Genomic DNA, 26307 nt, shown 5'->3' on the forward strand with positions numbered 1-26307 from the left:
AGCTCTATCTTTAACAGCTCTACTTTTACAGCAAATGCCATATTAACAGCCTTAAAATGTAATAATAGACACCCTGTATATAAACAATACATCATCTTTTTAGACTATATTTCTTGCCTTCAGGTTCTATACAAATTTCTTGTAAACATCCTCTCTTAACTGAAATTATTGAATTTCATAATGATCATGCTACTGGCCAATACGACATCATCCTCTGATGGTTAACCCAACCATGTTGGAATTTCTGGTAACACGATGACCGACTTTGCTGCTAAGGTCGCCTCGCATGGCCAGCCCAGGCAACTAGGGATCTGTTCTAACCTGGATTCACCTGAATGTACGTGTATTGGTAGTAAGTACCAACGAAGACCCAGGTTAATACAATCGTGTGGTTGACACGGTCACCGTATCCCAATTCCGCATATCTATGCTCATGATGTTGATCACTGGATTGCCTGGCCCAGACTCGATTATTTACAGATCGTAGCCATAGCTGGAAATTTACTGAGTACGGCGTTTAATAACAAACAAACAATAAATATGTCCGGTGACAAATAACAGTCCACTGTAACAACAGCAGTGAGTTAATCTTGACAAACCCTCACGCCGGCGTTATCACCACACGGCGACAACCTCTCCCGAGACCATCCCGCGTGGGAACCTCCAGGTGACACCAACTTGAATGCTGTAGTCGTCCTTCCCCGCCGACAGTCTGGAGTAGCAGAATGAATACACTATGTACGTCCCAGGGGGCGGGGCAGAAGTCAACATGGCGGGGATGCACGCTTTGGGGATGCACATGGTTGCTGCTGCTGCTGGTGATGGTGGGGATGGGAACGCCAGGTAGGCTGCTTAATCTGTGACGTTTCTTTGGTTTGTTACGACACAAACTTATTACAGTATGTGGATGAGAGTATTTTTATCGGACCTTTGACCATGTTTATGCCATCTCCTGTCGGACTGACGAAGGAGCGCGACAGATTTTGAAACACAGCTATTATTGCTGTTACACCTGGAGTGAGTGAGTATGATTTTATGCCGTTTTCACCAATATATAAAAAATATCCCCGCGATGACACTAGAAATGAATATCGTTCAATTTCCCCATACGAGAAATGGAGCCATGATCTTCGGTGTGAAGAGCGGACCCTTTAACCACTAGGCTACGAAACCGCTCTTAGAGAAAACCAAGATATGCACTCAGGTCCAACCCATTGTTATAAGGGGACACTCCTCGACAAAGCGTCTATCCGTGCTGTGCCATGGATTATGTGGGTTCGATTCCCACCTGCACTATTTGAACCCCGAAGAACGGTGTAAATCCATACTCACTCACTCACTCACACCACATACCACAGAGGTGGAGAATCGGATCCGGAGATTGTGTACTGGACATTATTCAAAAGCCTATTTTGAATCCAAACGATGTGTATTGGTCACAATTCAGTGACTGTTAGATGTCCAGATATTGTGTATTGGACAAAATGAAAATGAAGTTCATGTATACATTTGGAGCTGTTCATGTCGCCGGTGTTTGTGTTGTTGAAGGCTACGAGATAACACTGAGAGATAGCAGAATCTGGTCATGTGTCAAACGGCTCGACTGACCGTCTATACGCAATGCTGACCTAATTGTCTTATGAGCCGAATGATCTGTAATTTGTTTTCACACGCGACAAGAGATTGCACGTATTAATTGTTGAACAAGGGCTCCTTTCACGAAGCAGCCTTTACTAAGGTTAACTTTAACTCCTATTCTTTAACATTCCACAGATATAGACATGAGCCAGAGCGTCATTTGAGCAGATACATAGATCCTTATTCAGAAGTAAAGAGGCTACAAACATTTTGTGAGCCACGCGTATCATGAACGCCAGTGTACATCGTATCTTGATCATCTGCCTGAACAGATTTCGTTGGGATAAAGAGGCAAAACAGAGGTTAACGTTATATTCTAATTCAACTTAGTATGTAACACGAGTTCTGATTGGTCAATGCTATAAATTTCCGACCGTATAATCAGCATATACGGTCGCAATTTGAAAACCAATTCACGGAACCTTTGAATGTATCCCTACACTATTGGGGTAACGCTGTTTCGCAGGACATTGTCATTTGCAGAAGCCATTGGTCAAATAACTCCCTATCCAATAAAAATGGGTGGAATTTGTGTTAAAAAAGACAAAACAGTATCATAAATTTAATTTTAAGTTCAAACAACTTACTCGCAACGGACTGTTGACCCAACACTGTTAGATCATGAAACAAGGTTTATGACGTCATTATGGAGCGTGACGTCACCTGCTATGACGTCATTTGACAACAGAACTGGTAATGGCCCGTAGTTAAGGAATCAGCGGGCGGCTCATTTCTGTAACTAGAGGGTGGTTTCATCATAATACCGTCCATTTTATCTAAAATACTATGATCTATTCATCAGTGTCAAACTTAGTCTGTGTGCACATAATAAACGTGTAGTTTGAAAAGGGAACTACTTTCTCTGGCGATGGTGTAAGTTGAAGGAGTGATATGATTAACCTTTGACCTAGAGGAACTTTGACCTGGTTTAAATAATGAATTTCTTTCACGAAAAAACAGCGTAAAACGAGTTGAATTAGAATGGGGATAACTGTACTGTGTTTGACGAATTGGGGACGTATACCGGTGGTTATATAGCCGCAAATTTAGTTATATCGGCGACGCGTTAGTTATCCCCTAATTAATGTATCACTGAATAATTTGGTGTAGCAAGCTTAAACCATACACGTTGACTCAATAGTGTTTCTGTCTTGTAGACGATCAAGATCAACATTGTAATATCTGTAACAAACAGTTGGTATACAGAGGAAACCTGACAGCATATGGTAAATGTTGGCTTTACATGACTTGACGTATACATCTTATCTCCAATTGCTTAAAAATATATGTAGACCACCGAACCCGTGGGAAACTAGCATATGATGTGCAGCTGATGCATATTTTGAGCACCCATACTTATCTAAGTGCAACAGCAATGTATGAATATGTGTCAGCATGCATCAGTACTTAACACACCTTTACTAGAAAAAGGACGCCAATTACATTCAACTCTGAAAACTGAGGAACGCATATTTCTGAAAAATATTTTTTATATATATTTGAAAAATAGAATATAAACAATCCTGAGAAAACCTAATTTGGTAGTTTATAGTTATCACCCGAGGCTACAAATAGAATGAGTGAGTGAGTATAGTTTTACGCAGCACTCAGCAATATTCCAGCTATATGGCGGCGGTCTGTAAATAATAAGTCTGGGCCAGGTAATCCAGACCAGTGATCAACGGCATGAGCATCGATCTGCGCAATTGGAAACCGATGACAAAAAAACGATCGCGTACCGATCCGTCGAGTTTCTGATTTCAGAGTAGTAAAATGCATTCGACGGATCGGCACTGTGATCTTAGCTATGAATTAGTTATCAAAACATTGGATCATACCAAAACAAGACGCAAAGGGTGTTGGATGGTTTGACTCTCTATATTTTTGTACTTTTGTACAGTATATATCTTTTTTGAGTGGCATTTAGAAGTTGGTGTGATGAACAACCATCTCGTTGTTCAGTATATATATTTGCCTTCTCATATGATACAATGACTGACTGTGACTGAGTTTAGTTTCACGCCGCTTTTATATCACCACACCAGAAATGGGCTTAACACATGTGCCCATGTGGGAATCGAACCCGGGTCTTCGACGAGCCAACGCTTGAACCACTAGGCTACCCCACCGCCCATATGATACAATGAGAAATTGATGCATTAAATGTATGTTTGGACTCTCTACACGTTTTTACTTTTGTACAAAATTGAAATTTATGCATTAAATAAAATGCATTCATAAGGAGAAATATATAGTTCGTGATGTTCTTACTTCTCGAGTAGTACTTTAGACTTGGTGCATAAACCTGGGAGTATAATAATGTAAGGTATACAAAGTCGCATGGTAGGGATTAAACTTAGGGGTCTCTCTAATCTCAAATATCTTTGTTATAAAATTGCTTAACATAAGGTGGGTTTTTCATTTTGGTTGGATAGTGGTCCTACAAACTTAACAAAGAAATGGGTGCTTTGTATAATATTCTGGTAGATACTTTTGTCTGCTCCCTACAAGAAGGACATGGAACTCGTCTTCATCTGTGTTTCTACAGAACGGGCAGAGTGATACACCAGGGTCGGGGTTTGTAGCCAAATACAAGCCGACCCCTTAATTAATGAACTTAGACTCTCCTAGTGTGTTAACACAGTCTGAAATTCGACCGATTAGCACAGAACCACTCAAGCATGATTCGACGGATCGGCACTGCTGGCTGTTCGAAATTCGACGGATTAGGCCGTAACAAAAAAAAAAAACATAACTAAAACACAATTATCACTTATTCATGACATATAACATGCATTGCTGATTGTGGAAAAACGAATAATCAAAATTATAAGCGTACAATCGCGAATCAAAAGTGCAATACTCCGATTTCGCGGGGTTTTTTTTCATCGCGTTATTTTTCAACTTTATAAGTTGAATTTGCATTTTTCATAATTTGTTACTGTAAGTCCATACCGAAAGGTATCAGAATCAGCAAAGTTGTGTATTGCGTTGCATGTGACCTTTAAGGATATTTCGCATATATGACGACATGCATGCGTGTGGCTGCTTGTACTAGCCCAGACTTCAGCTGGTTTAATAGTGTTAGCTCACTTAGATACCCCATGCACAGTTAAGCATGAATACTTCACACAGACACATTATACTGACTCCAAGCCGACCAGTCCTTGTTGTACCCATTAATCCCGAGCGCCAGGCAGGGACCAACAAGTTATATATTTTTTAACGTCTTTTGGTATGACGCGGCCGGGGATCGAACCCGCGACCTTCCGCTCTCGTTGAGGACGCTCTATAGTTACACCACGCAGACGGCCGTCAGGGTACGTGAGTAGAGGAAAAAGTAGGACTTCATGACAACAATACCAGTTACCTCCCAATTTCAATGGAAAGCGAAAAAAGCGTGAGCACGTGTACAATGGAGGGAGGTACTTGGATGTGCAGTAGACCGAGGAATACTCCCTAAAGATGCGGTAACAATGGACACAAGGGAGGTTATAGAATTAAGCGTTATCATAAGACGGTACTTTTGGTTGAGGGAGGTAGAGGGAAGGTTAAGGGAAATTCATTGGCTGATCCAAGTCACGTGGTCATAGCTGATGCATAGGCAAATATAGGCAGGGCGTCACGGGTCAGGACTGCCGAAATGCCAGCAGGCGAAGGCGACCCCCAAAGCATATAACTGAACATGGTCAGGAAAGATGAATGAAAGGTGTGTGTGTTTTAATGCACTCTCACAGAAAACCCTTCATGACACGAAACAAAAGCAAAGTGTCATGAATAGAGCCATGTATAGCGTGCTGCCCTGAATAGACAGACAGTACCTGTCAGCCCAGTTTGAATTGAGCGCGCTTGACAACTCACGTGACCCCGTCGGTTTTAATAGCTCTAGAGCGCGCGACCTGTTTTGATGAATACAGGGTGTGTGTTTTGAAACTACATCGTAGCACAATAGAGACGGGTTGTGTCAACATTATATACGCCGGGTAATGTAGGAAAAATGTACGTCTAGCTGGATCAAATTCATCCTGTACGGTGCACACGTTGTACACCATAAAAGTTAGACAAGATGTTTGAAAAGAGATAGAAGAAATAGATAGGACATGTAGAGGCAAGCAACGTATTTCATGTTTACGATCTTCATCCTTAATCGCAGAGATAACATATTTTAACATGGACATTTTAAAGGCGAGGAAAATGTTTCATTGGAAATATATGTCGAAGCAGATTTATTCATAGCTAGTGTGTAGCAGACAGACTAAGCGACCGGCCATAACAATGTCAACATACCGGCCTAACAATGTCAACATACTGGCCTCGCCTACCGGTGAAGCTTCCCATTCATAAATTGTGTGACCAGTGTACCGTATTTATTATAGGTTAGGGAAGATGTGTTATTTCAGAGATGTCATGGGTATTCCCTTCATTAAACCTTTTGTTGTTGTTGTGTGTGTATATATATCAAACATTGTTGTCCGGCCAATAGCCTTCAACCTAAGAGAAAGTGCGCCACACTCGAGAGTGATGATAATTACAGTGACTATGACGACCTAGCCTCTTCCCAGAAAGACAGTGGTCTTGCCGTCAAACCTCCTCGTTGGTAAGCCAACATTCACTGATATGGAAGCCGAGGAGTGGCAAAACGTAGGCTTACAACGCATCTGGAAGCAGGTGTACAACATGTTCCAGGACAAGATGAAACTACAGAGAAACAGCACAAGCGACAGGGACGAAGGCAAGAATGGATTGAGAGAAGATTGAAACAGAGGTGGGACGATCTACTGCGTAATACTCTCATCTTTGCGGTGGAATACAACAAGTACTTTAAAGAGCCACCTCTGTTTCAAAACATGCTATACAGCCTGGGAGATATGAAACCTTCCACGGAGCAATCCGTTCTCAAAAAATAAAATCAAACTCCTCCTGAAACCCAAGATGAAAGAGATCCTGCCTTTGCTAGATATGCCGGAAATAGAAAGTGAAACTGAATCTGATAGCGTTCCGGAGGATAACGATGGTGATGACGAAGAGGATGGCATGGAGGAGAATGTTTGAGGAAATAAACACTGGTCATTAGTATATGAGTCTAACAGTAAGAAGAGAATGCCGAGTCAACGCCGCACGTCTACTTTGATTCATATTTTGGAAACACCTCATAAACTGAGGCGCTTGAACGATGAGAAACGCCGAATTTCCCTCTACGTGAGAGGAGTTGTGAACTGGAACCCCTTGACGGAAATCGTTAAAGGCAGTGGATAAAACATAGACTATAGATGACCATTCAACCTTAAAACAGCATAGGTAAGGTGAACTGAATATTCAACAGTGCGAAATGTGTTTCAAAACAGGGACTTGCTGTTTAACCAATCGCGCCTTGAAGCAGCAGCTTGATTGTGTATAGAGTGACTGAACTGTTGGCTGAAATGTTCCAGAGTGAATCCTATTGTCCATTCGTATATCACAGTTTTGTATTGAACCGATTGACTTGAATCAATAAATTATATGAATGAATTGCTTGTTTTGTCGGTTTTTGCATAGAATATGATCTTCATATACCTCGATGACAATATGTGTAGTCCCTAGACGGACATCGACACACACTTCACAGATCTACAAACCACACACATCCTTACCGATACATCTAAAACGTAATCTAATCATTTGAATTGTGAGTTTAAACGTATTTTACATGGACTTACTAATACAAGGATGAGTGCATTCCGCACAAACGCTACACCCTCCTGTTATCAATGTGTAACTGTTTACAGTTCGATAGTGTGAAAATACCCAGAGTTATGTTGACCCTAAACATGTGTGCGGGCGAGTTCATTCATCAGAAATCTGTTATTTACGATGTGTTTATAAATACGAACTGCCAGCCACACGCATATTAATGTTTCATGTCGTGGTTAGAACCGTATTTAATCTATTGAAAGGTGTCATACATTCATGTTCAGATATATGTATAAAATGTACACGCACATACATTCCTACAATACCACAATTCATTCAAATGTATTAAATACCGGTTCCATTTAATACACACACACACACACACACACACAACAACTACAAAACAAATGTTTAATGAAGGGAATACCCATGACCTCTCTGAAATAACACATCTTCCCTAATCTATACTAAATACGGTACACTGGTCACACAATTTATGAATGGGAAGCTTCACCGGTAGGCGAGGTCGGTATGTTGACATTGTTAGGCCGGTATGTTGACATTGTTAGGCCGGTATGTTGACATTGTTATGGCCGGTCGCTTAGTCTATCTGATACACACTAGCTATGAATAAACCTGCTTCGACATTTTCCTCGCCTTTAAAATGTCCATGTTAAAATGTCCATCTCTGCGATTAAGGATGAAGATCGTAAACATGAAATACATTGCTTTTCTATTTCTTCTATCTCTCTCCAAATAGTTTGTCTACCTTTCATGGTGTACAACTTGTAGAGCGTACAGGATGAATTTGATCCAGCTAGACGTACATTTTTCCTACATTACCCGGCGTATATAATGTTGACACAACCCGTCTCTATTGTACTATCGTGTAGTTTCAACACACACCCTGTTTTCATCAAAACAGGTCGCGCGCTCTAGAGCTATTAATACCGACGGGGTCACGTGAGTTGTCAAGCGCGCTCAATTCAAACTGGGCTGACAGGTACTGTCTGTCTATTCAGAGCAGCACGCTATACATAGCTCTATTCATGACACTTTGCTTTTGTTTCGTGTCATGAAGGGTTTTCTGTGAGAGTGCATTAAAACACACACACCTCTATTGTACTATCGTGTAGTTTCAACACACAACCCTGTTTTCATCAAAACAGGTCGCGCGCTCTAGAGCTATTTAAAACGACGAGTTCACGTGGGTTGTCAAGCGCGCGCTCAATTCTAATTTCTCATTCGCTGGGGGGTAAATCCAACTAGGGTCAATGCAGGTAGCAAAAGTACTGTTAGTCCCCATGGTTCCCTAGTATGGTGATCTACTTTCAGGTGTAGGCGATCTCTAGCCTATTTTTATATCATATTGTCCAAATAGTGCTATCAGTTTTAACTTTCTACACTAGTTTTAGTTGTAATTGTGATATTCTAGTTGTTTTACTGTCCTTCGTCGACAGGTTTTTATAATGTACATATACTCCATGTGGCTGAAATATTGCCATGTGACGTTAAATCTCACTCACTCACTCACTCACTCACTCACTCATTCGCTGGGTTTGGGCGCAAGGCCGTTTGATGGGATGATTTACCTGATTATTTGATGTTGGGTAAATCTCTTTCGTGCAATAAAAACTTTTTTTCATCCAAACTGCGTTCCATTGTAGAAATCGCATGTGTCAAACAGTAGATTTTGTACAATGCCACACGTCATCAATTACAAGACTCACAATGCTATGACGTCATACATTTGATGACGTCAGAATGCTATGACATAGCCTCAACACAAAACTAATGACAGTGTCGTGTTCAGAGATGTACATTTTCCATTGAAAACTAATGAAGGGCGATTTTTGATGATAAATAGAATCTCACCCTCGTAACTTCTGATATCAAGTATATCAACACTCGTTGATAAAAAAGTAACATATAATCGGCAAACCTCGGATATGTGTAACTTTATCAACTCGTGTTTATATAAACGATATCAGTAGACACTTGAGGGAGATTCTCTATGTATGTGTGTGTCCAGTTTGGTAGGTGCAGCAGCGGTTATTGCTAACATTTTAAGTTAATTACGGCTTAATTTCAATTTCAATATCATGATGTAATTAATTCTAGCTAGGGCCCATGCAGGTAGCATAACTACTGTAAGTCCCCATAGTCACTAGTATGGTGAACTTTTCTTCTGTTGCTGGGGATCTATAGCCCGTTTTTTATATTGTATTGTTCTGATAGAAATCGAATTATAAAGATAGATGCTAGTTTTAAATTCTGTTACTGCAATATGCAATTATTTAGTCATCTTCGTTGTGATGATTGTTTTATATTTGAAATGTTTTGATCATGAAGTTAGAACTTATTTCAGTCACGATATGTGTCTTTAAATTTTAATTCACTCACTCAAATGTATTTAATTTTACAACATTATAGTATATAAATATGATAAGAAGCTACACAGTCACCTGTTATATATTCTGAAGATATATTTAGGAACAATGCACAATATTACTTACACAAGGGGCGGATCCTGTGAAAGATGCACGTTGGACTTGATCTTCAGTATCCCATTCTTGTCGTAAGAGGTGAGGTGAGGTGAGGTGAGGTGAGGTGAAATTGGGTTTTACGTCGTGCTTGAGAATATTTCGCTCATATCACGACGTGCATGCGTGTGTATGTGTATGTGCGGCTGCTTGTACTAGCCCAGACTGAAGCTGGTTTTATAGTGCTAGGCCACTGAGATACAACGCCGCAGTGAAGGATGAATACCCCACTCAGACACATTATACTGACTCCGAGCCGGCCAGTCCTTGTTGTACCCATTAATGCCGAGCGCCAGGCAGGGACCAACAAGTACCATATTTTAACGTCTTTTGGTATGGCGCGGGCGGGGGATCGAACCTGCGACCTTCCGCTCTCCGGGCGGACGCTCTAACCACTACACCACGGAGGCGGATCTTGTCCTAAGAAGCAAATAACGTCACCGCGTCCAAATTGCGTTTATAGATGCCCATGATGCCAATCATTGGATTGTCTGGTTCAGACTCTATTATGTGCATACTGTCGCCATATAGCTGGAATATTGCCGAATGCAGTGAAACAAACAAACATACCAAAAACATAAATACATTAAACAAACACAAGACAAAGACAGGTAAGTGCCAGGTGATAGTGTCTGTTTGGTTTCCAAGCAGCCAATGCTGGTCGTCGGAGGCTTATAAATGGACAACCCGTGAAGATCCGGGTTAGAATTGGTCTTCAGCAAACCCATACTTATCGTAAGAGGCAAATGACAAAATCGGGTGGCCAGGCTCACTGACTTGGTGAATACATGTCATCGTAACCCAATTGCGTAGATCAACGCTCTTGATATCACTGGATTGACTCGCGTATTTACAGTCAGCAGCCATATAACTTGAATACTGCCGAGTGCGGCGTTAAACAACAAAGCAAAGGAAACCAAATTTATAGGTTGGCCAGATAATGGCGTGGCAACCTACTACAGCTGCTAACCAAAAGTCCGTTTAACTCATGTTTGAGATGGTGTGTGAGATTTTATGAGGAATCTATTACAATTTCAGTCCCTAATAATTAATTTATAGCTTGAAAGGTATACATAATTGGTAATGTCGCCAACAACATTGGTAATTTTCAACAGTGATGTTAATTATGGCCTCCTCAGGCCTACTATGACATCATCTCTGGAACCGGATGTATGACCCTGAAGCGGCCGAGCAGTAGAAAACGTAAGTAAATATGCTAATATTTATTACATCGCTAAAGTCAAATTCTTCCTATATCTGTAAGAACTCCTTTCTATTTAGTATTGAGTTTAAACCTATTTCTGTTAAAGTTAGATACATTTTTTTCTTATTAAACCTATGGGATTGTAATTCCCATATAATTGTTAGTAATTCAAGTGTTATATGAAATCTTGGACTTTGAAGTCACTTTTAATTTCACATATATTATGACAAATGTTTTGTAAATACTTTTGGTTCATCGTTTTACAGAATGACAGGTGTCAAACAGAAGAAATGGACATTTTCGAAAGGACCGAAAGTATTACTCTAAGAGACACGTGTTTGTCATGGAAAGCAGGGGAAGAGTTAATGGCAGAAAAATATGACTCTTTCATTTTCTAGCAAAGGTATGATAAAACTTTACAAGAAATTTATACTTGAGGACTACCACAGATCAGGCAGGCCGAAATGTACGTCACGACGTGGTGATTGAAGCACCAGAAAAGAGATCAGGGTGCCTATTCTCGAAAGTGTCCCAGCTAAGACAGATCCTAACTAGTTAGGACAGAAGTTAAGGACATCGATATCCTACCGTTAGGATAAGACCCATTCTAGAAACGATCCTATCCCTTTCTTAACTTGAGCTACCGATCCTAGCTAGGATAGCGAGCTCTTCAGTAGGTGAGATAGAAAAAAAAAATTCATTAAGTTGGGGATTCCCCCAAATATTACGCATGATTCATTACATAAAACAAACACATACAGTGAATAAAGGGCAACTACAATCTCATTTCCAAGATAAATGGTAGGACTAGAAATCGAAGTAAAAAACTTGAAAGCGGTGAAATTCAGCTTTTGGTGCCCTTAGTAGATCTAGAAGTACTTATAATTGATTATAGTTATAATTAAATTACACATCTTGTATCCAGAAAGATAGAGTGAATTAGTACCTTGAATAGATTTAAAGTATTTAATGAGATTTTTTAATATCTATTTGTTCGAATTACCATACTTCCAGAAAAGGTATTGTTATACGTTAATATATTCGATACTTCCATCACACTATAGTAGCTTTGAAGTTTATGAAAATTCATTTATTTGACAAGGAGATAACTTTTTTACTTATCTTTGAAAATCTGCCCCAAAAACAATAAGATAAGGGCAAAAAATATTTTAATTTTATTTGTTTATTTATGAAAATCATGACTTGGACTCTCATTATGCGTCATCTCACAAACTGAAAATTCACCTGGGAAATAAACAGGAGTAACTTCCCCTAGCAAGTTGGCTTTGACATTGACATTTCACGGCAATGTGACAGTAAAAAGCAATGTTGTGATTAAAAGGGCCGAGAATAGGTAAGAATTGAACAAATCTCTTTTGTAGATCTAAAGAATATGTGCATTGCAACAAGTGTGTCTATTCATTACCGATACATTGATAATATATACACACAAAAATTCTTCTTAACTCATCAAAACTGTGTGCTGTTGTAAATTATAATGTAATTTAGGCGAGTTATTTTGTTTGACAACGTTACAATGGGTGAACAAAAAAGAACCACACCGTGTTGACTTAGACTAAGATAGACTTAGGACAAGTCAGAACCTATTTGTCCTAAGTTAGGATATCCTAGCGCTAGGATACTTTTCGAGAATACGGTTGGACATCTATCCTAGAACATAGGATAAAAGTTAGGATATCCTAGCGCTAGGTTACTTTTCGGGAATAAGGTAAGACATCTATCCTAGACCCTTGGATCAAAGTTAGGATATCCTAGCGCTAGGATCGTTTCTAGAATAGGGGCCCCGCGTGATAGATATGCAACCCTGAACATTCTGCACAGAAAACTGCGCACTACTCTGGGTCGACGGGTCAGTCAGATGACCATCCCTCGAAGACTTCGCCATTTTGTACTCAAGTGTCGTATATTCCATGTCGAAACCTCTACTGAATGAAACTCGGAGAAAGAACACATTATTGTGGGCTCGGTGATACCGACATTTTGAAGTGCCAGGCTGGAAGAAATTTGTTTTCTCGGATGAATCAATCTTCAGGTGCTTTTCAAATCGTCGACGAATGAAAGTGAGGAGTTCAACTCATGAAAGGTACAGGCGTTTTTGTCTGCAAACAACTGTAAAGCACCCACCCCAAGTCCATGTTTGGGGGATGATGTCTCCAAATGGCTCAGGAATTCTAAAACATGTACACTCAGCAAAAAATCATCATGATTCATGTCTTGTATTTCATGGAAGAGAATTCACAACGCCCCTGCGCATAATTCAAGCTGCAAGGGAGTTAATCTGCTTGACTGGCCCGGAAACTACCCCGACATGAATCCATTGGAGACCCTCTGGGATATTAAACCATTGAAATATACGTAAATACAGTAGGAAATACATGCCATGACGTATGTTTTCAGATATTTCCTAACTTCGGGCATATATTTCATATGAATCTATACCTTTGAAACATATGCCCATCGCACATTTTCGTATGCACAAGCACCTCGTTCATGTATGCCCTGACCGGATTGTCGGGGATTTCCAAATATGAATTGCAAAACAGATACCCCGGTAAATACATGATCATACAGTATTTCCAATGCATTCCTTTGAATTTCAGTGGGTGCTGAAATTTCCGATTTCGTTCTAAGTTTACTCGGGTTGGAAACATGTGAATTTATTTAGGTGGGCAAAACACAAGTAAATTTTCAAATTTACAAATGTTTACACACCTTAGATATTTATGTATCATACCGGATTTCAGGGTATGTATATGAACGGTTCATACACCATCATGTTACCTGTATTCAAGCAAGATGATCAAATGTTTCCATCATGTGAATTACTTGGCTCATGTAATTTCACTTTCACACATTTTAGTACGTTTGAAATCAACGTTCACATGACCTCAATATTCTTATCACCGAAGAGCCTGACAAAGAAAGCGGTATTACGCAAGCTAACACGCCTTATTAAGCTGCACTGGCTCTTGCTACCAGTATCAGTTACGCCTTGTCTGTGGTGTTGGCAAATCTTGTGAGGTGCATGTTTCGAGGGATTGAAAGGTTCAGTGGTGAACAAAGGGCGATGCGTTGCCCCTTTGTCCTAGCAAGTGTCCCTAGCTGCCCCAAAGGAATAGCACTTTGTCTCTCTTGGAGCACAGTCAAATATGCTACACGAACCAACTCGTAATTTCTTAAGTCTGTTCAGCTCGCGCATCACTACTGTACAATAATTGTGGCAGTACATAATTGGAATATTATTGCACTTGCTGTAATAAACGCCATACATAAACTTTAAAGTTTGTTTCACTAACGCAAAAGTATACAATAAGAAACAATGCCATATCAAATTATATATTCTGTGAGACATGAAATGAAAAATTGTTTTTATCGAGTAGCGATTATAACCGGATAGCACAGGCGGGTGCGTTCTCTGAGTATATCATACACATGTTGGATCTCTCAGTGCCTTTTTGGGAAATTCGTCTATATTGTCCTGTTTAAATTGACGATCCATAACTCAGATTGCGAGTAAATATCACGTAATTAATTGTGATGTCGCATTGCTGTAAATTTCCCTGTCGAAGAAGTCATTCTCACAAGATGTATATTCCCTTGTTTGAGAAGATCTGTGGCTATTACGCCCCAGTGTTGCTAAACATCTTACAGGCCTTTAGTCTGACACAGACGCGGAATGAGTGAGTGAGTTGAGTTTTACGCCGCACTCAGCAATGTTCCAGCTATATGGCGGCGGTCTGTAAATAATCGAGTCTGACCAGACAATCCAGTGATCAACACCATGAGCATCGATCTGCGCAATTGGGAACCGATGACATATGTCAACCAAGTCAGCGAGCCTGACCACCCGATCCCGTTAGTCGCCTTTACGACAAGCATCGTCGCCTTTTATAGCAAGCATGGGTTGCTGAAGGGCTATTCTACCCCGGACCTTCACGGGTCCACAGACGCGGACATCGCATGTTCAGGTTCTGATCTGACAGGGGCTGAAAATATCATTCCGACATGAATACAATATCTCAGTGTTTTCCTAAGTAAGTGGAGATCTTTCTACAACATTGGAAATAACTCTATCGTTGTCCTTCTGATATTCCCCCGAACGAAAGCTTTACCCATTTAGGGTACATTGTGTAAGTTACAGAATTGTAGGGAATAGTCTTAAGTCTTTTCTACTTTGACCAAGATTCTTCGAACTTGTAACAGTCGTTTGAGAAGATCAAAAGAGAAAAGGGTAGTGCGCGATGTATATGACGGACGTATATGGAGAACGTTCGAAGAACTTTATAAATACAATAATAGAAATACCGGTTATGTTTAAAACGCACCTTCAATCTGATAACCAGAGGGATTATTGTGAAAGATCGCAGTATGTATCATCATAAACGGGCCAAGATAAAAGTACATGTCATTCATCTCCACATTATATCCCTTTATAGACACGGGACATCGTTGTTACAGGTAGGGCAAACACTTTATTCTAAAGTATCTGCCGGTTTCACTCTACATACATGTGTTCAGATTATCGAGAAAACTAGCGACGCAAGTTCTCCTCCATCACACCAGAGACCACATAATCTATCATATGGCCTTTGATCACACATATAATTGTATAGATACCCAGTGTTATCAAAATCTACAGCCGACAGTATCATCTGCATTACTCTCTTACATAAGGTGAAATATCACAGGGTTGTCATGGTAACGATAATTTGGCATACTATTTATTGTGTTGTTCTTAAATCTGTGATTAGAATTTAAATCAGTTTTGACGTGAGCATGTTAAGAAAACAGAAGCTGTAAAACGAAATGTATTGTGATCGAACCTATAGGCCTTTGTAAAAGCGAGTTTCAAGTTACCTACATAAAAACCTGTTTTCATGATAAGTATCTGCTAATCCGTGGCACGATTCCGACCATATCGTGGGCATGTGTTTGTGAATCATAATCAAATAGTGATGTTACAAGCAGTCCATGCCGCGTCAACAACACATGCAAACAGGGGCGTAGCTACCATTATAAAAACAGCTCGAGCATTCACATGATCTTTGCTAAAAATAATTTACAGTAAATTACAGTAAACAGGTTATTCTTCATATCATAGCTTTCAGTGATGATTGTTTTTCCATCGACATGTATGAGGATGTTTTGTTACAGTCATGATTATATGTGAATCATCACTGAAATGCAGTTGTTTATTTATCATTTGTTTATCAATTATTTTAGAAAAAACACCAAATACTGATGTTTGGTATTGTATCAATGCAGCTGACATGTATAAAATATGTCCAAACATATTTGTATATGAGGAAATCACACTTGAATTTCCATGGTGGTAAGACTTCCGTCCGTAACCCCAAACCTCCCCTTTAAATTTTAACGATGAGGAAAACTTTCTTTGAGTGGCATTTATATGTATTTCAGTATGTTCAGATTAAATAAACAAAACACGTTCAAACCCATCCTTATCGGATGAGGAATATATATTCAGGTGATATGATTTGACTAGAATGAAATTTAAAGGGGATACAGGCGGAAGTCTTTCCACCATATTTTGAAGCTATTGAAATCATCAAACGTCAAACGATAACTCTTCAAGTCTCACAAAAAATGAAAGTTGGACAAGCCTTCAATACCAACTAAATATAAGGCTTTGCAGCTCATATTGCTTACACGAAAACATGGCTTGCTACGTGCCTGACAAACGCACGAGAATTGCAATACGGGCCTCTAACCACTGATTCTCCCTGACCTGGAGACACATGTGATTGAGCGTGTGTTGGGACGTCGTCTGTCATACAGACCCTGAAGCAAATATATCCAAGCCCACGCAAGTCTACAAAATGTGGCAAGTCTAGATTTTAACAGCTTCAGGAGAAAGTCTCAGGGCTCCTTTTCCCTTATATAATATTCTTTTTTTACTATCAACTTTTTTTCTGTAAAATATGTTCATATCAGAGACTAGTTGTTAATCTAGTTCTGACAGGTAGAAGACAAAAGAGAAAATGGATACTAGTGCCGTTACATTTTTTAATTATATATAAACATTCGTCCTTGTCTCGGGATAAATATATATTTTCCACCAAATGTACATTCGAAGGATATCGAAATCTAGGTTAAGCTAGTTGAATCATATTTACAATTAAAAGACCCAAACAATGGTGTGCTGTCCACATTTTTGGTTTTCCATAGTCACAGAACGATATTTTCTCCCCTTCCGTCTCTAGGAAAACTCACTGCAGGGTTCGGGTTATGGAGAGCCATACTGAACACCCACAGCTGGCGGGACCAACATATCCAGTAACATTTACATCTGCCAACGCTTAATTCGCAAGTGGGGAGGCAATAAGCTAATGAGGCTAAGGGTCCTGTACCATGTTTGTGAAATATCTGTGATGCCTTATATGAAGTCTATCATCTAAGCAAGTCTAGCTATGTATGGCGTTAAGTCACAGCTTTAAGGAAGGCTCCTTTAGAATTTTATGTGGTCAATATTAGTATTTCCATCATATCGGAAAATACATAGACTAACGCTTAGTGTCTGAATATATATAATTTTGATAGTAACAAACAAGCCCATTTAAATTGAGCCCCAGGGAGACACGAGATTCAGTCCGGCTAGCCATGGCTGCAGTTAGCTATAGATATGTTTACTTTGTAACCCGACCCCCAAAGTGAGTTAGGGTTCTTGCAGATGTTAACAGACCCTGGACCTGAGGAGATCTAGACTTGCTTCATTTAAGGCTTTAGCACTGCACAGAGGGCTTGGCAGTAGGGGAAATAATGTGGTTCAGGGACTGTGAGACAGACTAAACAGTAAGGAAAATAATGTGGTTCAGGGACTGTGAGACAGACTATAAAATGCATGGCAACCTATACTTCATTGTGCCTATCACTTTAAAACACACAAGGGTTATTTCCTTTGGGTTAACTGACAGGCTTTCGGTGTCAAATTATTTGGAACTCCAGCCAAAGGTGATGTTATGTTGTCTGGAAATATGGCCTTTTGTAATGCCATAATGATAAGTGATTGTTGTACATATGATGTTTTGAAGGATAATATCAGCGTACTAATACTTTGCACGTGTCCCCCCACACACTCTTTCCATACCCGTAAAAGTTAACTTTCCAATATATGCCTGTAAGAAAATACTGTAAAGTAATGGGATTGCTGAATTTGGCCACCGGAGGTAGTGACCACAGCACTCTGGTTATACTGCATTGGGAGAGGACATAGCTTGGCAAGATACCAATAAATATGCTTGTCATTTAAACCTTTATCTGATATTTGTGGAATGTGATTTTATAATTGAAGATGCTTCCTGCACCTGTAGCCCCAATATAGATGTTGTTAGTCCAAATTACTTCGTCTCTTTTTTTCAATTGAAATTAAGATCTTTGCCTTTTATCAAAATAATATATTTTCAGTCTTAATGTGCCTTTGTCGGGAATCAAACACCGGTTTTTAACTTGACAAGCGAACGCTTTAGCCACGAGCGTACCCCATCATTCCTTGATACTGTTGGTACATTTATTATACATTCAAGATTGAGCCCAGTTTTGTCACCATATATCCTTTAGTTTTTATGTTAGTCACATGATCTGCACACTGATAATTTAAAAAGTGGAATATAAATAATGATTGTTTGCGATCTTTATCCAATTTAGTTTTCCATTGATCTAGTAATTTTCATTTTCTGTTTCCACGAAATTCTGTACGAAGGTACTTTTAACAGTTTCACCCAATAACAGTACAGCATACAGATAATACGTTTCGGTACTTTGATAGATTAATAAGTACATATTATATTCCATGATATTGAGATACCAAAATGATTAACATGATTATATAATGTATAACAAATTAGACAGCAAAAAGCAAAAGCAAAAAAGAAAACGCATGAGCAACATAATGCTGTCAGGTAGTAAGCTTTCAACAATTATCGAAACTGCTTAGTTATGAGCTAATTGCAATCACTACAATTTTCTTTAGTCTACCCAAGAGGTGGAAACAAAATATGTCTACAGTATTTTCCGTCGGGTAACTGAAATTTGAGAAAACGTCCGTATGGAATAATACCTGTATTCCGAATCAAAAAGAGGTCGCACCAAGTATGTGCATGTTCACACATTTACAAAAGTAATTTACACCGGGAATCATTAATACATTGTAATCATCTTTTATGAAAGTATAGATAATGAAATTTGTCGGATAACTCATCAGTCGGATAAATCATACAAGTGAGCACTAAAGTAAGGGACCTACCGGTTCATGTCTGTGTAGACACATTCGTCTGGACCTGTGTTTTATTGTAATTAGCAGTGTCTCCTAGTATAGCATATATAATAAGTGTACCTAAGGTCAGTTATTTAAACTGTTATGTAATTTCCATAACAAAAAGTATAAATGATATTACCTATTGGTCAGAAAGACTTATCAATACCCCAACACCGACCACCGCCACCACCCCACCCTAGGCCTACCCATGCCACACCCTCTCCCTCGCACACACACACACACTCCTAACATACATATCGCTCTGGCCCATAGACCCGATATTTGAACCTTTTAAACAGACACCATGTGTATGTCAAGAAAGACACGTACGTTATTAGTGGTGCTCAGTCATGGGTATCACTTCACCATGTGTTACTAATTATCTCAGTACATTATGGCGTGGTCGGACGCGCTAACGAACCCTATGTGACAGTTACATTACAGCACCATTGAAATACATGTCAAAGTAGTGCTAATCTTGTAACACTATACTTACTCATTTCCAACCATTTACGCATGTACAAAATATATGACAAACCTAACCCTGGTCATACGAGATTTCAAGGGTATTGAAATGCATGTCCTACAATCACAGCATTTACATATGTTACACATGTTAGGAAACACATGGAAACAATGGCCAGATTTACACACCTGTGAAATACATGTAAATGCAGAGTCGAATGTTCGTTTATTTTAACACCCTTTTAAACGTGTGTAAATCTGACGGCCAGATGATACGTAGATTTCAAACGTTGTTCATATGGCCGCCGGATGAAACGAGTATTTCCTGACGTTAGTAAATTTGGGTAATACAGTCATTTTGTGTGGTGTTATTGGCAAGAAAAAATAGCTCGGGACATGCCAACATCCAGTAAACAAATATGGCAATCAGTGAAGAAACACTGGCATGGACTGAAAAAGGCACCCTTCAAACCTTGTACGACAGTTTGCCGAAAAGAATCCGAGCCGTAACGGGTAGCTCTACGTAATAAGGGTGGAGCTACCCCTTACTAATATCTAAACATGTTCATCAACTTATTGTCACGATGTCCATCATTTTGCATAGTTATACCCTTGTAATTGTTGCAATGAATGTGTTTTTAGGAATTGAACGGACTTTTGGTTAGCAGCTGTATATCCGTGTGTTCACAATATTAATCACGGGCCTATCTGGTCCAGCTTTTAGCATTCACAGGCTGCTTTCACATAGCTGTAATTTTGCAGCGTTGAGCATAACGGCAACACGAGTCATAGATCAGTCATGTTATAATCATGTCACGGTCATGTCGGAGTCGAGAACTACCCTGGTTACGGTTTGTCATGGTCATGATGAGACAATTGTGAGGGCGTGGACAGGCCATATGTGACAGTCATCATCTCGCTTCACTTCCAGGGGCGGTGAGGTAGCTTAGTGGTTAATGCGTTCTCTCGTCACGCCGAAGATCCGGGTTCGATTCCCCACATTGGTATAATATGTGAAGCCCATTTCTGGTGCCCTCTCCCCGATATTGCTGGAATAATCCTAAAAAGCGGCGTAAAACCATACTCGTACTCGCTTTTCACCGCCTGCAGATATCCGTGACCAAAGCCATAGTGTACCCCTGAGAGGGTATGTAATTCCAATTTCATTCAAAGTAGTTTTCTTCATCTGTGTTTTTAATCGCAGGAAATATATTCTTTTAATTTCTTCGTGTGTCATGACTTCTTTGAGTGGCATATTTACAAGTTGGAGAGTCAGATATGGGCAAACTCCATGGATGAACACCTTTTTCATTCGGTTGATGCGACGTTTCGATACACAGTCTTGTATCGTTTCTATCCTTTGTATCATTGTATTATTTTAAGGTTTGGCTAAATGGAGTACAACGGCTTAAGGGATGGTGTAAATTCAGCAGGTATTGTATGTCTCCATGGGCCCTAGTATAATGATCTACTTTCAGTTGCTGGCGATCTTTTTATCTTGTGGTGTCCGAAATAGTGCTACAGTCATAAAGTAACCTCCTTTGTCGAAAGATTTTATACTAGTACAGTATCTATTATTAACGCATGACTTGCTTTTGTCACGATACGGCTGAAATATGGCCGTTGTGACTATACATTTTCTCACTCAGTCTTTATTTCAAGGTCATGCTAGCTGTGTTGACGGTGATTGTTTATCTCCAATTGTCTTTACTGTTTCTCTGCCAGTTTCAGAAAGCCTCGTAGCCAATGAAACTGACGACAGTGCCTCCTCTATAGTTCAAGGTAAGAATGAAATGATAAACGTATGATCTCCTTGTCTCATGGTGATGGAACCAAGCCACTGTCGCTTCTGGGTGATGAGTTGTTAGGTCTACTTCAGCTGAGTGATATCCACTGATATCCTTGGTTCATATACTAAGTTATTGCTGATTGATATACATAAGGTATAACTGTGTACGTGAACCAGGGATAACAGTTGTCCTGATTCACATGTACATAGTATTCTCGGAATCAAATACACAAAATATCTCAGATTGATACCACCAGGTATCTCTGATTAATATCGACAATTATCCCTGGTTGATAGCAACAGTTATCCCCTTCTGATATCTACGGTTATCCCTCATTGATATCTTGTGTTACCCCTGATTGATACTCAGATATATCCGTGATCGATATCCCCAGTCATTCCTAATTGACTGTTACCCTGATTGATATCTACAGTTCTCCTGGTGATATGTACGGTTCTCTCTGTTGAAATCTACTGTTACCCTGATTGATATCCAAAGTTCTCCTAGTTATGTATACAGTTTTATCATCCAAAACTGTGTTCCAGAGGAGAAATCGCTTGTGTGAGATCAGACGATATCTCCTAGGAGATATCGTTTTGACAATAGATTTTGCACAATGCCCTGACAATGCTATGACGTCACAATGCTATGACATCTCTGCACTGCAAATCTAATGGCAGTACTGTGTTCAGAGATGTACATTTTTCATTCAAAACTAATGAAGAGTAATTTTGATGATAATAGAATTCACCCATCGTGTCTTCTGATATCAATATATCAACACTCGTTGATAAAGTAAACATATCCTTGGCAAGCCTCGGATATTTCTTACTTTATCAACTCGTGGTGATATATTTGATATCAAAAGACACTCGGGTGAGATTCTCTATATACCTGATTGATATCTACTGTTACCCTCATTGCTATCCACAGTTCTCATGGTGATATATACAGTTATACCTGATTGATATCTACTGTTACCCTGATTGATATCCAAAGTTCTCCTAGTTATATATACAGTTTTATCATCCAAAACTGTGTTCCAGAGGAGAAATCGCTTGTGTGAGATCAGACGATATCTCCTAGGAGATATCGTTTTGACAATAGATTTTGCACAATGCCCTGACAATGCTATGACGTCACAATGCTATGACATCTCTGCACTGCAAATCTAATGGCAGTACTGTGTTCAGAGATGTACATTTTTCATTCAAAGCTAATGAAGAGTAATTTTTGATGATAAATAGAATCTCACCCTCGTGTCTTCTGATATCAAATTAATCAACACTCGTTGATAAAAGTAAACATATCCTTGGCAAGCCTCGGATATTTCTTACTTTATCAACTCGTGGTGATATATTTGATATCAAAAGACACTCGGTGAGATTCTCTATATACCTGATTGATATCTACTGTTACACTGATTGATATCCACAGTTCTCCTGGTGATATGTACGGTTATCTCTGTTGATATCTACTGTTACCCTGATTGATATCCACAGTTCTCCTGGTGATATATATAGTTATCACTGATTGATATCTACTGTTACCCTGATTGCTATCCACAGTTCTCCTGGTGATATATACAGTTATACCTCATTGATATCTACCTTTACCCTGATTGATATCTACAGTTCTCCTGGTGATATGTACGGTTATCTCTGTTGATATCGACTGTTACCCTGATTGCTATCCACAGTTCTCATGGTGATATATACAGTTATACCTGATTGATATCTACTGTTACCCTGATTGATATCTACAGTTCTCCTGGTGATATATACGGTTATCTCTGTTGATATTTACTGTTACCCTGATTGATATCCACAATTCTTCTGGTGATATATGCAGTTATACCTGAATGATATCTTCCTGTAGGGGGATGTAAGTCCCCAAACATTCAAACTAAATTTAAACATACCATTAGTTTTCAGCGTAGAATATGTGTTATTTTAGCTTATGGCTAAATTGTCTAAACTTGCTAACGGCTGAAGGGATGGTGTAAATCCAGCTAGGGTCCATGCAGGAATCAAATGTGCTGTAAGTCCCCATGGTCCCTAGTATGGTGATCTACCTTAAGTCGTTAGCAATCTACATCCTGTTTTTATATTGTATTGTCATTTCTAGTTCCAATATTTTAGATTTAATTGCTAGCTTTAAAAGGATATATGTGATACACTAGTAGTTTTACTGTTCTTCGTCTACAGGTTTTTTAATTTCTAACTTTATTCATCTTTAATATAATTATAAAATGTTCTCGTCACGATATGGCTGAAATATTGCCGATGTGACGATAAATATTAACTCACTCACTCACTGAATGATATCTAATGTTACCCTGTTTGATATCCACAGTTCTCCTGGTGATATATACAGTTATACCTGATTGATATCTACTGTTACCCTGATTGATATCCACAGTTCTCCTGGTGATATATACAGTTATACCTGATTGATATCTACTGTTACCCTGATTGCTATCCACAGTTCTCCTCGTGATATATACAGTTATACCTGATTGATATCTACCGTTACCCTGATTGATATCCACAGTTCTCCATGACAGATATATACAGTTATCCTTGATTGATATACTAACCACATAAAGAAACTGTGCATTGTCAAAATATCATCCCAGTTGATAAGTACGATAACAATGGCAAAGGTACATATAAACTTTAATGGAGGGATCATGAGACAATAACAAGTCGGGAGAATTTCCATTGAAAGGTCAATCACAATGACGTCAGGAGTCCACAAGCGGGACAGGGGTCAAACGACCATGTCACAAGCTCAATAACGGGTATGTCCACCATCGGCATTGAGAACAGAAGTTTATCGACGACGCATGGAGCCTATCAAAGGGAGGCTTGTGGGATGTCACGCCAGATTCTCTCAAGTTCTGTTGCAAGGTCAATGACGTTATCTGGCGGATGGGGAAGACGGCGTAGACGTCGATCCATCTCGTCCCAAACATGCTCTATCGGGGAGAGATCCGGTGAATTTGCAGGCCAAGGCAGTAAGTCAACGTTGTGGTGTTGCAAGAAATCCATAGCAACCCTTGCCGTATGAGGGCGGGCATTGTCCTGTTTGAATGTTAACCCAGGGCCATGACGTTGCAGAAAAGGAATAGCCACAGGTCGAAGAATCTGATCCCTGTAGCCCACGACAGTTAAGCTGCCCTGAACAATCACCAAAGGAGTTCTTTTGCGTACTGTTATTCCACCCCAAATCATCACGGAACCACCACCAAAGCGATTCCTCCCCAAGACACAGGCCTGTGCATAACGTTCTCCCACTCGTCTATAGGCACGTTGACGTCCCTCACTATGGGAAATGTTAAACCTGGATTCATCGGTAAAAACAATTTCTCCACCAAAACAAGGGTCTGCGGACATGATTTCGGCACCACATTCGGCGAGCTTCTCGATGACGTTGTATCAGGATAGGCCGTATGGCGGGACGTCGTGGTCTGATCACGTGATGACGTAAACGTTGTCGAACTGTGTTGGGATGGATACGGGGAAGTCCCGGGATGGTTCGGGCAGTCATCACTGCAGTCCAAAACCTGTGGCGCAGATGGGTCACCCTTACCCATCTGTCCTGTCTTGGCGTTGTTACACGTGGAAGTCTAGAACGTGGCCGATCGATGACGTCATTTGTGTTCTGGTAGCGTTTCACCAGTGCAGAAATGGTGTTCCGGTGGCAGTGGAAATGAACAGCCACTCGTCGTTGAGACATTCCCCCACGGAGCATCCCAATAGCCCATAACGTTGTGCAGACGTGAACCTTGGCATGCTATGCAGTTCAATAGCCGTTTAATTTTTGGAACGATCGCAAGGGCAGGGGTTGAGCGTTCCAAAGTGACAGTATTGTGTGGCATTCATTTGCTCTGTTTCTCTTTCCCGGAATGCACGTGCAGCAACGTATTGCACGTCTCAAGGACGAACCCACTGCCGTCACGGAACGTGGCACGTGCATGCATGTTAGATACATGTCACTAATCTCTGAGTTTAAATCCTTATGTGTCTACACAGGTTTGATAAATTTTAATTTTATTTTTTTGTATGCACAGTTTCTTTATGCGCCTAGTATATATAGCACAATCGTGGCTATCAACCAAAGATAACACGTTTCCTGGTTCGTACATACATTTATCTCTCATTTATTTCATCAGTTATCCTTGATTGATGCCCTCAGTTATAGCTGATTGCTATCCACCATTATCCCTGACTGATATCAACAATTACCCCTCAGTGATATCAACAATTACCCCTCAGTGATATCAGCAATTATCTCTGATTTATATACACAGTTATCCTGGTGTTATTAGCAGTTATCCCTGACTGATGATATCCACAGTTAAATATGTTATTGATATCCACAGTTACCCTGGCATTTATTTTACAGACTTCCAATGCTTTATTTAAAATAGTTTATAGATTTCATCGCTTGCACACTCAATTTGGATATAATTGATCCGTTTTATAGCAGTTTTAAACTTGACAGAATATGTTTCACTGATATTAAAAATCCAGTCGAAAGGCAGAGACCATTTTGTAAACATGTCTTATAGTCAGTAGCGAGCTTATCGATCTCCAAAATAAAATAAAATGATAATTTGTACATTTAACATGACGGTAAGATAAATACGTTGTAAACCTCTCCCTCGGGTAATACGGTCTGATGTACGCCCCTTTT

The 26307-nt window shown here is 39.7% G+C and overlaps 1 protein-coding gene across 4 annotated transcripts in view; it reads left to right on the plus strand.

The window, feature by feature from the left end:
• The first annotated feature begins 633 nt into the window (after window positions 1-633).
• The window catches only part of LOC124265112, a 41220-nt gene continuing 15546 nt past the window's right edge, over window positions 634-26307 (plus strand). Inside the window, exons 1-2 of one of the 4 annotated variants that reach the window (XM_046699905.1) lie at window positions 634-843; window positions 21548-21598. In XM_046699905.1, coding sequence (XP_046555861.1) covers window positions 726-843; window positions 21548-21598 — 169 coding nt within the window. In that variant the 5' untranslated portion in view covers window positions 634-725. Of the gene's footprint in view, window positions 844-21541; window positions 21599-26307 lie in introns of all 4 variants that reach the window. The other 3 variants (XM_046699903.1, XM_046699902.1, XM_046699904.1) reach the window with 3 other exon arrangements.

Source organism: Haliotis rubra, unplaced genomic scaffold, assembly GCF_003918875.1.
Source record: "Haliotis rubra isolate DU_JTF1 unplaced genomic scaffold, ASM391887v1 Scf96, whole genome shotgun sequence".
Taxonomy (NCBI): domain Eukaryota; kingdom Metazoa; phylum Mollusca; class Gastropoda; order Lepetellida; family Haliotidae; genus Haliotis; species Haliotis rubra.